The following is a 12,397-nucleotide window of genomic DNA, read 5'->3' on the forward strand; positions in this document are numbered from 1 at the left end:
CTGTCCATCCTAGAATCTTAATCTTGTCCTTAGAACTCTATGTGAAGCTCCTTTCGAGCTGCTCCGAAGGGCTGTGTTGAAGAATTTGATGCTTAAGGTAATTTTTCTGGTGGCCATTTGTTCGGCTAGAAGGATTTCAGAGTTACAGGCGCTATCTTGCCAAGATCTTTTCCTTCAGATTTTGGAGTCCGGAGTTTCCTTACGGACAGTACCTTCCTTTTTACCAAAGGTGGTTTCAGCGTTTCCTGCCTTACCGATGTCAGATCCTCATGCGAGGAAGCTCAGACGTCTGGATGTACGGAGAGCCTTATTGCGTTACCTCAAGGTTACAAATGACTTTAGGGGGTCAGATTACTTCTTTCTGCTGTGGAGTGGTATGAACAAAGGTTCCAAGGCTTCTAAAGCCTCTATTGCGCGATGGTTGAAGGAGGCCATTTCTTCCACGTATATCACGCAGGGTCGTCCCGTTCCAGAAGGGTTGCCTGCTCATTCCACACGTTCGCAAGCAGCCTCGTGGGCGGAGTCACACCTTGTTTCTCCACAGGAAATTTTCAGGGCGGCGACTTGGAAGTTGCTGCATACTTTCGCAAGGCACTATCGCTTAGATGTGGGGGCTCCGGCAAACCCTTCCTTTGGTGAGAGTGTTCTGTGATCGGGACTCTCCAGGTCCCACCCTGGATAAGGGTTTGGGTATATCCCAGGTGTCTGGACTGATCTGGGTATGTACAGGGAAAGGAAAATTGGTTCTTACCTGCTAATTTTCGTTCCTGTAGTACCACGGATCAGTCCAGAGCCTGCCCAATTAGAGGGGGGGGGGCATATTCGTCTGCTCAGCTGTAAGATTGTTCTCTGTTGCATTCCATGTTGTTGTTTATCGTTTAATGGTTCAATGTTTTTTGCTATTATCTGCTTTAATATAGATATACTGAGGAACTGCAGGGGGCAGTGGGGGTTATGATACGGTGTCAGCGAAGCTTTTTCTCTGTCTCCATCTGCTGGCAGGGGGGAATGATCCTAGGTGTCTGGACTGATACGTGGTACTATAGGAATGAAAATTAGCAGGTAAGAACCAATTTTCCTATATTAATAATGCACAAGAATCAAACCTTTTCTGAAGGAAAGGAAGCTGTTGGACTAGGGTTCATGATATGAAGCTCTAAGGAGGGGTAGACTCAGGAAATGTTTTTTAGGTGAATAATGGTGAGATGGCATCTAATTTAACATACATGTGTTAAGTTTATGTGAAAAGCCTTGAACCATAAAGTCATGTTGTGATTTTTCCGATGCCATAACTATCCTGGTTACTATTAGCCTACAGTACCACCTGTGATTGGCTGACCATAGAGCCATCAGTGGATTGGCTATTTAGATCATGTGACCGGTTCCTATGGTTTTTTTTTACTATTTATATTGTTCAGTGGTAGAAGCATCCTTACTTCAGTATCATTCTGCCATGTTGCAATAAAGTGAGTTTATAAATCTTCTAGTACAAGGTTTTATTATTTGCGATTATTTGAGGTATTTGTAAAGTTGGGTTTTTTTTAAACATATATGTTTTAAAGGCTATTTATTGTAACCTTTTCTGTTTGTAATTGTAGTGTTTTATCCCTCCCAAAGAAGCACTCTGTGCAAAACACGTTTGTGTCGGGGGATACACTCGCTTGCAAAATTACTTGGCCTTAAAATTTACCATAGTGGAATGATACTTTGATGGAATAAAAGTTCACTATGAAAATCACTTTGTGATTCAGGGCTTTTCACATAACCTGAACGATGTATGTTAAATTAGATGCCATCTCACCTTTATTCACCTTCTTGACTGTTTTGTGAGATGGGCATTTGCCTCCACCATCATACTGAGGAAATGTTTTTCACAAAAAGGGTGGTTAGATGCATGAAATGCTCTGCCAGAAGCAGTGGTGAATTCAAAAGGGTGTGGGATAAGCACAGAGGATCCCTAATGGCTAGTGATGGATATGAAGACATAGAGTGGCATCTTTTGGTGTAATATTTCTACCTAGAGAATCACCTGCGTTAGAGCAGCAGTGAAAACCCTAAACACCTTACTGGGCAGACTGGTCTTTATTTGCAGTCATTTACTGTGTTGTGATACATAGGTATTATCATATCCTCCAGTTTAAGTTTTGCCGTATGTACCCTAGCATCCCTCTTGCTCTGGCCACTATCTTGGTTATATCCAATTTCAAGAAACTTATTGTATTAATAAAAAAAAATCACCAGGCGTTTGCTTGATGACTTGTATTTCTTTGTATCCAAGCAGACTAAGAAATCACATAACTTTAATGACGAATATCTGTAAAACTGGGACCAGATCCTACCTTAAAAGGGGATTGCTGTGGACGTTTTGAAGAATGTATTACTGTAAATGAGCCTTGTGGTTAAATAACAGTGTTTTTCTTTATATTTTTAATGTGGTGCTGTGTTAGTGGGAACGTGGCTTTCAGTGTTGCTGCAAGTTTGACAGTCATACCCCCTGGCATTGCTGTAGCCCCTTGGGCATGGGACTGCAAGTCTGTCCTGAGCATTGCTGTGGGACTGCAAATCTGCTCTGGGCTTTGCTGTAGCACTGCCACCCCTCACACCCCACTCCTCCCAGGGTGTGGGGGCTGCATTCCTGTCCTGGGCATTGCTGCAGTCCCCTACAGGAATCACTTACAAGCACCATATTGAAAAAGTACAACAAAAGGAGAATTGTCTGTCAAAAACAGATGCTGTTTGTAAACTCACATCCAAATAGGCAGTTTCATGGTGCTCTGCAGTGACTTGCACTCACCCTTTCACTGCCTTCTCTCTGCTCCTTTACCGTTTGCTGATCTGATTTTTTTGATTTGTAACATTTGTTTTCCTTTTTGAACCACCAGACGTAGACACAGAAGAGCTTGAACAGGAACTCAACTTTCTCCTTTCTGACTCCACCAATGAATCTCCAGAGCTTCCCAACATGCCTCGAACACGACTGCCGTCTCCTCCTGGCTCCTTCCTTCCTGACTTCGCTGACACAGGGCTGCAGAAACCCAGTCCAGTAAAGGAAGGTAGGTCTGTCACTCCTACCAAGGACTGAGTGACCCTGCAATGTCAAGATTTGAACTTATTCCAATCATCTCTCTGCATCTGTGCCTGATTCTACCTAACTGTACTTTACTTCTGGAAAACTCCTGCCTACAAAACCCTCTGTTCCCTGTACGTACCAGGATCAGTCCAGACTGCTGGGTTATGCCTCCCATCCAGCAGATGGAGTCAGAGAGAAAACTGAAAAGCACCACCCATATAACCCGGGATGCCACCTGCGATCCCTCAGTATTTTCTCTGACTCCAGCAGATTGAGAGGCATACCCTGCGGTCCTGATCTTGGTTTTCTTTGGGGCTGTACCCCATCAGATTTGGAAAAAAAAAAAAAAGTCAGTACAGGCTGTAGATACAGCTTCAGCACCTGTGACTGTTTCATTTAAAAAAAAAAAAAAAAAACAGAGATCATTTTTTATTGCGGTTTGTTCCCTGAAGCAGCCAGACACAGGCAGGCATGACAGGGCTCTGTCCTGTTTTTATTTCCCAGAGGTTAGCTCGGACCTGGTGAGAAGAGGGGGAGGATTCACCGATGGGCCGGTCACTCTCCCCCTATCTCAGAGACGTTTTCTTCCTCTGACTAGCCCCCGCAAGAGCCGTTCCCCATGGGCTGAGGTTAGTTTAAAAAAAAAAAAAATCTTTTACCTTTTTAGCTGCGTTTGCTTCTCAGCCGCGCCTGCCAGTTCTCCCGGATCCCGGGAGGGGGTGGAGTTCTCCACCCGGCTGCTCGTGATGCCTCGGGGCACAGCATGTTCTTCTTGTGGAGAGCCGGGGATCCGGCTCTCTCGCGAAGGCCTTTGCTCCCGGTCTCTCCCCGGGGGCGAAGGACCTTCGCTGCACGGTGATTCAGTGGGGGGGGGGGGGGGGGGGCGGTTTTTTCACGCCACCGGCAGCCGCGTGGAGACCTCGTGGCAGGGGGGCAGGGGCCTAGCTCGCTTCCGATCAGCGCGGGAGCGGCGGCCATCTTGACTGCCTCTGTCGGGGATGCCAGTGAATTGGAGGAGGGGGAGGATCTCCGTCCCCACCACACCGACCACGCGGTTTGCCGGCAGTACCGGCCCCTCCTACGGGGAAGGCTTCAGGGGGGGGTTCTTAAAGCGACGGCAACCTTTTTCATCCAAGTTTGTGTTATTAATGCATCAAGCTTATTTAGAGGCAGAATCGGAGTGGGATGACAGAGCTCCCTCTCCAGTTAAGATCCCGAAGGTTTCGGGGGGGGAAGTTGTCTCATAGGTTGCCTGATCCCATGGACCTTGTGGGTCACGGTGGTACTGATCCAGTGGACCCGGTGGATCCGGGTTGTCAGGATCCTTTCGCCCTGGATGATAAGGGCGATTCCACCTCCCAGGTGGAGGGGGATGATCCGCAGGTTCTACGTCTTTTTCACAGGAAGGAACTAAATCATTTAATTTTGCATGTGCTGCAGGAACTGGAGCTCCCTTTGTCTCAGGACCCATCGGAGGTGTCTACAGGGGATGCAGCGTTAGCGGGGCTCCGCGACCCACCGCAGCCGTTTCCTTTTCACCCGAAGGTCTCGCAGATTGTGTCACGGGAGTGGGAAACCCCGGAAGCCTCCTTGAGGGTCACTAGAGCCATGGAAAGGTTATACCCACTCCCTGGTGAGATGCTGGAGCTCCTGAAGGTCCCTAAGGTGGATTCCGCAGTCACAGCCATAGCCAAGCACACTACTATTCCGGTGACGGGGGGCACTGCCCTTAAAGACCTGCAGGATAGGAAGTTGGAAGCGTTGCTTAAGCGTATATTTGAAGTATCTGCTCTGGGAATCCGAGCAGCTGTATGTAGTAGCCTTATGCAGCAAGCCTTGCTCCGATGGGTTCAGCATATGTTGACAGCCAGGACCTTCCTACAGGGGAGGCTGAACAGGCGGCTCGTATGGAATCGGCTGTCGCCTACACAGCGGATGCCCTATATGATCTCCTTAGGACCTCGGCTCGTACTATGTCTTCGGCAGTCTTGGCGCGTTGACGTGCAGGTGTTCCTTGACCAGAGGATATAAGTCGTTTGCGGAACTGGTCAGTGGACGCAACCTCTAAGGTGAACCTCACAAAGATGCCCTTTAAGGGATCCCTCCTATTCGGAAGCGAGTTGGAGAAGTTAGCCAGTAAGTGGGGCAAATCCCAGTGCCTTGACTACCGGAAGACAGTAAAAAGAGGTCTCTGTGCCCCTCTCACATGAAGGGTTGGGCCAGAGGCTCCCAGTATTTCTGGCCCTACAGAAACTCATCATTCCAGTCACCTCGACCTTGGAAGAGGTCTCAGTCCTTTTGAAACTGGCAACCCAAAAAAGGGACAGGTTCGGGCTCAGGCTCGACCTGAGCTTCCCAATGAAGTTGGGCCAACCCATCGACTGGAGGAGGAGATAGGGGGGTCGACTGTCCCTCTTCTACCAGCATTGTGTCAAGATCACGTCGGACAAATGGGTATTGGACATAATACGAGAAGGCTACACTCTGGAATTTCGCAGCATCCCTCTGGACAGGTTCGTAATATCATCTTGCCACTCCCAGGTCAAGAAACTGACAGTGGAATCCACACTGATAAGGCTCCTCAGTCTGAGGGCTATAATGCCAGTACCTATACCCTAAGTAAATACGGGGCGTTATTCCATCTATTTTATCGTGCTCAAGAAAGAGGGCTCATTTCGGCCCATCCTGGATCTTAAGTGCATCAACCGTCATCTGCGGATATTGCACTTCCGCATGGAAACTCTCCACTCTGTCATTATAGCAGTGCAATCGGGAGAGTTTTTAACCTCCCTGGACCTCTCCAAAGCCTACCTTCATATTCCAGTCCATCAAGACCACCAGGGTTTTCTACGCTTTGTGGTACTGGGCCGCCATTACCAGTTCCAGGCGTTACCCTTCGGTCTGGCAACCGCCCCAGAACATTCTCCAAAATTATGGTGGTCGTGGTGGCAGCACTGAGGAAAGAAGGGATCCTGGTGCACCCCTACTTGGATGACTGGCTGATCCGGGCGAAGTCAGTAGAAGAGAGCCTCCAGGTGAACAGCAGGGTCAGGACCCTCCTACAGGAAATCGGTTGGGTCGTGAACATGGACAAGAGCAGCCTCAAGCCCTCCCAGTCCTTAGAGTACCTGGGGGCCCGATTCTACACCAAGCAGAACACTGTTTCCTCCTTCCTCCTCCTCCGAGGAAACTGATGGACCAAGTTTGCTGGTTGACGACCACAATGCGCCCCAAGATGTGGGACTATCTTCAGGTCCTTGGCCTCATGGCATCAACACTGTGAGTAGTACTGTGGGCGAGGGCTCACATGCGGCCTCTCCAACGCTCCTGTTATGCTAGAACCCACTGTCCCAAGACTACTCGATTCGCCTCTACCTACCAATGGAGGTATGCTCTCGGCTCCAGTGGTGGCTACAGGAAATCCACCTAAGCAAAAGCGTAAGCCTATCTCCATCAAGCTGGATCATCCTCCCGACAGATGCGAGCATCTGAGGGTGGGAAGCTCACTATCAGGAGCTGACAGCCCAGGGACAATGGACCAAGAAAGAGGCGAACTGGAACATAAACCTGGAAACTTGAGCGGTCAGACTAGCATGCCTGCAGTTCAGCCACAGGCTCCAGGGGCAAGCGATCCGGGTGATGTTGGACAATGCAACAACAGTTGCCTACATCAACCACCAGGGAGGAACCAAGAGCCATCAGGTGTCTCTAGAAATAGACCCCCTTATGGAATGGGCAGGATTAAGCCTACAAGGGATCTCTGCCTCCCACATCGCAGGAAAAGACAACATCACAGCGGATTTCCTCAGCGGGGAAAGCCTGGAACCCGGAGAATGGACACTGTTGACCAAAGGCTTCCAGCTTCTAGTAAATCGCTGGGGCCTCCTGGCCATGGACCTACTAGCCACATCTCATAATGTGAAAGTCCCCCTGTTCTTCAGTTGCAGATGAGATCAGCACTTCCAAGGGATCGACGCCCTCGTCCAGACCTGGCCAGAGGAGGACTTACTATACGCCTTCCCCCATGGCCTCTACTGGGCAAGATCATCCGCAAGATAGAATACCACAGAGGTTTAGTCCTCCTAGTGGACCCAGATTGGCCCAGACGCCCATGGTACGCAGACATGCGAAAGCTCCTTGTGGAGTGTCCTGTGTGCCTCCCCCTACACAGGGACCTTCTCCAGCAGGGCTCGATTCTTCACGAAAATCCGTCTTGATTCTCTCTTATGGTCTGGCCCTTGAGAGGACTCGCCTGAAGAAGAGACATGGTGTCCCACATTAGCATAAATTTTATATTCATCCAGTGAACTGCCTAATCACTGTATCTGTGTAGACTGTAAACTCCATAGAACAGGGACTTTCTCTAATATGTATGGTTACATATGTATGGGTACAGCACTGTCTCGTCTAGTAGCACTATAGAAAAGTGATAGCTGTTATGTTCCATATTAGGAGCTACCACCCAGGAAAAAGATCTAGGCATCATAGTGGATAATACTTTAAAATCATTGGCTCAGTGTGCTACAGTAGTCAAAAAAGCAAACAGAATGTTAGGAATTAGGAAGGGAATGGTTAATAAAACGGAAAATGTCATAATGCTTCTATATCGCTCCATGGTGAGACCGCACCTTGAATACTGTGTACAATTCTGGTCGCCGCATCTCAAAAAAGATATAGTTGCGATGGAGAAGGTACAGAAAAGGGCAACCAAAATGATAAAGGGGATGGAACAGCTCCCCTATGAGGAAAGGCTGAAGAGGTTAGGGCTGTTCAGCTTGGAGAAGACGGCTGAGGGGGGATATGATAGAGGTCTTTAAGATCATGAGAGATCTTGAACGAATAGATGTGAATCGGTTATTTACACTTTCGAATAATAGAAGGACTAGGGGGCATTCCATGAAGTTAGCAAGTAGCACATTTAAGATTAATCGGAGAAAATTCTTTTTCACTCAGCGCACAATAAAGCTCTGGAATTTGTTGCCAGAGGATGTGGTTAGTGCAGTTAGTGTAGCTGGGTTCAAAAAAGGTTTAGATAAGTTCTTGGAGGAGAAGTCCATTACCTGCTATTAATCAAATTTACTTAGGGAATAGCCACTGCTATTAATTGCAGCAGTAGCATGGGATCTCCTTAGTGTTTGGGTAATTGCCAGGTTCTTGTGGCCTGGTTTGGCCTCTGTTGGAGACGGGATGCTGGGCTTTGGACCTTAGGTCTGACCCAGCATGGCAATTTCTTATGTTCTTATATCTCGTCTAGTAGCACTATAGAAATGATAAAGTGATAGATGTATCCACCTCTTCCCACCCCTCATCCTCAACTCTCACTCTTATCATTGTTTGTGTCTTCCTCCTGAGGCTTTTTCTTGTTTCTTTCTGTTCCTCTCTCCTCTCTTTCCACGCCTCCTCTCCTTTGCTCTTGATTTTTGTTTTTCTTGTTCTCTCTCTCACTGCTGATTAGACTTTCGTGTCTTCCTCCCTCCTGCTGACACTTCCGTTCTCACTATGTGTTTTTACAGGTTTGAAGCAGAGTCCAGGTTCCACTCTCTCAAAACCCAGATGGGGTCAAGAGCCAGTGGTGGAGTGACCCAGCTCCAGGGACCAGAAGAGGAGGTGCTACAAGAATAAAGCAGGCCACCTCTGAGGTGTGGCACAGCGTGTGCACTTGGGATTGACAGATGCTCTGATTGTTCTCTGCTGAAAGAGGAGATTGATGTTAGATTTTCATGGAACCATAGCCTGTGCCTTTTCAAATGTAGATTTCTGTGCTGCGCTCCTGATTATTCAATTACTTACCAAAACGTTATTCTTCTCTGGTCCATTTCTTACCTGACTTCTTCCCTCCCTCGGGTGTGCAGCTGCCTCTGCTAATAATGGTTATTTATATAGTGCTACTGATTATTCCCATTTTACAACCGATCTAGTGTTTTGCATTTGCTGATCATGTTGTGTTAATTTACATTTCTAGATCAGCTTCCTTTTACCAAAGTACAACTCAAAGTGGTTTACAAAGAAAAGAAGAATTGTACAAAAATAATAAACAAAACAACACTACATCATCAATCTGATCTGTCAAGAAATGAATACATTAGTAAAATGTTGAATTTCTCACTGCTTAGTTATTTGGATTATGATACCAGTGAACCAGCACTAACTACTGTCGGATTATGACAAGCAAATGATTTTGATGTCTTCTTGCTCCTTCATTCGGGTTTGCAGACAGGAGTGGTATTTTATTCCTGGTCGATCCAGCAGCTGCAGGAAATGTCTCCAATAAAAATGTGAAACACTGCTTTCTGCTGCTAAATGTTTTTGGCAAGAGGTGACATAAATTTGAGAATTTAGTTCCTTAAACTTTGACAAATTTAGACTGAGCAATAAAATGAATTGGTTTTAAACTATGCTGCTTGCATATCCACAAGTGTGTTGTTGAATATGTCTGGTCTTAGTGTGGCCTTGTCTTAACCATGAACTGCCACTAGTGAATCATTCTTCCCCATACTGGGGATCAGGCAAGGAGCTTGGGCTCAAGCAACATTTGCCTGTGGCACAGGCAGTGTTCATAGCCCCTGGGGGGGGAGTAGGGAAAGGAGAGTGCAGCGGCGCCACCTACTGACCAGACTGAGGGCTATGATTGCAAGGTTCCAGAGGGAGCCCTGGTGGATGTCACCTCAGTCAGTAGGTTAGGTGAATTGGAAGAGGATAGAAAGTAAGGGGGGAAAAAAATTGCGAATTAAGGTTTGTGGTGTTGTAACCCAACAGCGGTCTGTTCCAATTCAGTTGGAGGCTGAAAAAAAACAGGAGGAAACAGCCGCGCAAAAGAACCACTCCATTAGAGAGTGGGTCATTTTGGGTTAGTGGTTTGAGTTTCCCCAACTCCCCTCATGCTGCCCTCACTCTCCTCCAGCCCTTTTGATCCTTCAGTGCAGTCTCCCTTCCATCCTTTTCTTCCACAGCTTCCTCAGCTCCTATCCAACCTTCCCTCTTGCACCTCCCCTGGCTCCTTCCATCCCTTAACACCATCTCCCCTTCCATCCTTCACTTACACACCATCCCCCCATTTCCACTTGAGTTACAGAAATGAAGGTAAGAGCACGATCTGCCAGGTGTCCTCTTGCCTCTGGCTGCAGTGCTTTGGCAGGCTCTGGAGTTCAGAGTCATCGGGTATGATGATGGAAAAAAATTTGCAGCTACCAAATTTATATTGCATCCAAGCGTACTTATCGCACTGCCTCCATTGAACTTTTTTTTTTTATTTAGGAGGAAAAGACTTTAGATGCCCAGCCCGTGAAACCTCACAGACTTGGTGATTGGACAAAATCATGAGTCAGAAAAACCTTTTTTTTTTTTTTTAAATATATATTTTTTGTGATGAAACCCTGCTAAAATGTGACTCTAAAAAACAATTTTATCAACATTTTCTTTCATAAAATTCAGAAGCATAAATACAAATTCAGAAGCATAAATACAAATTCAAGGCTTGAATCAAAGGTAGCTCAAAAAAGCTATAGTTCAGAAAAACTTAGCAAGTGAGACAACTTGAAGTTTCTTGCAAAAATACTTCTTGAATGAACCTGGAAGCTTTCATATCAGTTCAAAAAGGTGTGGGGGGGGGGGGGAGGGGTGTATGTGATGGGTGGGCAGGGATGAGGGGGGGGGGAGGGGATGGAGACCAGGAATAACTGTATGAGTTTTGGCTTTGTTGGATCCGGGGATTCAGAATGGGGAACCTCAGGTCCACTCAGCAGTGTATTTAATGCCAGGGGCAGGCAACCCTCTGTCTTGGCAATACATGCGTAGTGCTCATGGCAATGGTTAAAATTACGTCCCTTAATGTAGACGGCATCCACGCCCCAATAAAGAGGTCCAAATTGCTCTCCATGCTGCGCCGCCAACAGTCCCAGGTGGCGTTCCTTCAAGAGACGCATTTAACGGATGTAGAGCATGGGAAATTGAAATGGGACTGGGTGGGGCAATGCATTTACTCCTCATTTTCCGCTCGCAAGCAGGGCGTTGCCATTCTCATTCACAAACAATTGCCTTTTCAGCTCGAGAGGGTCTGCCGTGACAGAGGGTAGAGATGTGGGAGCTGCTGGTGTCCTATACCAACAACGGGTGGTGCTTTGTAATATCTATGCCCCTAATGTATATTCTCACTAATTTTTTTACAGGGTTGGTGGGAGTATTGACCAGTTTTCCAGGCTATACCTTGGTGGTAGGGGAAGATTTTAATACGGTAGTTAGTAAGCAACTTGATTGCAAACCACCTAAACCTGTCGCAGCCAACGATCCACATTAAGGGGTACATTTTTTTATGCCATGAATTTCAACTGCTCGATGTGTGGAGGGTTCTGCACCCCACTGACCTAGATTTCACTTTTTATTCTAATCCACACCAGTCGTATTCCCGATTAGATTACCTGCTGGTCTCTAGCGCCATGTTTCCAAGGTAGTAGATGCAACTATAGGGGCCATTCCATTTTCAGACCATGCGCCGGTGACTCTCACTCTGAAGGGCGAATGAGGACCGCGGGGCCCCTTTTCCTGGTGCATGCGACCTGAGTTGTTTTCGATAAAAAATTTCACACTTACAGGCACAGTGGAAGGAGTACTCCGCGTTAAATGTCTCCCCGGAGATATCACCGGGGCTGTTCTGGGAGGCAGAGAAGGCAGTGATGCAAGGCCATATTATAGCGTATGTTACTAAGGTCAACCAGCAGCGCAATGCAGAAATATTACGTCTTACAGGAGTACTTAAAAAGGCGCAGCCTCAACATATGGCCACTATCTTGCCAGTTGACAAAGACCTGGCGGACCAAGCACGCAAAACGTTAAATACTTTACTTCACCAAAGAGCTTCTAAATCCTTAGGGGCGGATTTTCAGAGCCCTGCTCGCGTAAATCCGCCCAAAACCGGGCGGATTTACGCGAGCAGGGCCCTGCGCGCCGGTAAGCCTATTTTACATAGGCCTACCGGCGCGCGCAGACCCCGGGACTCGCGTACGTCCCGGGGTTTTAGGAGGGGGGTGTGTCGGGGGGCGGGCCCGGTCGTCGCGGCGTTTCGGGGGCGTGTCGGCAGCGTTTTGGGGGCGGGTACGGGGGCGTGGCTACGGTCCGGGGCGGTCCGGGGGCGTGGCCGCGCCCTCCGTACCCGCCCCCAGGTCGCGGCCCGGCGCGCAGCAGGCCCGCTGGCGCGCGGGGATTTACGTCTCCCTCCGGGAGGCGTAAATCCCCCGACAAAGGTAAGGGGGGGGTGTAGACAGGGCCGGGTGGGTGGGTTAGGTAGGGGAAGGGAGGGTAAGGTGAGGGGAGGGCAAAGGAAAGTTCCCTCCG

The 12,397-nt window shown here is 48.0% G+C and overlaps 1 protein-coding gene across 2 annotated transcripts in view; it reads left to right on the plus strand.

Annotated features, from left to right (window-relative positions):
* Positions 1-9,466, plus strand: part of CHMP7 (charged multivesicular body protein 7) — a 45,643-nt gene extending 36,177 nt beyond the window's left edge. For both annotated transcript variants that reach the window (XM_029603756.1, XM_029603755.1), the window contains 2 exons: positions 2,883-3,053; positions 8,584-9,466. In XM_029603756.1, coding sequence (XP_029459616.1) covers positions 2,883-3,053; positions 8,584-8,651 — 239 coding nt within the window. In that variant the 3' untranslated portion in view covers positions 8,652-9,466. The remainder of the gene's footprint in view (positions 1-2,882; positions 3,054-8,583) is intronic.
* Positions 9,467-12,397: the final 2,931 nt, after the last annotated feature.

The sequence above is a fragment of the Rhinatrema bivittatum genome, chromosome 5 (genome assembly GCF_901001135.1).
Source record: "Rhinatrema bivittatum chromosome 5, aRhiBiv1.1, whole genome shotgun sequence".
Taxonomy (NCBI): Eukaryota; Metazoa; Chordata; class Amphibia; order Gymnophiona; family Rhinatrematidae; genus Rhinatrema; species Rhinatrema bivittatum.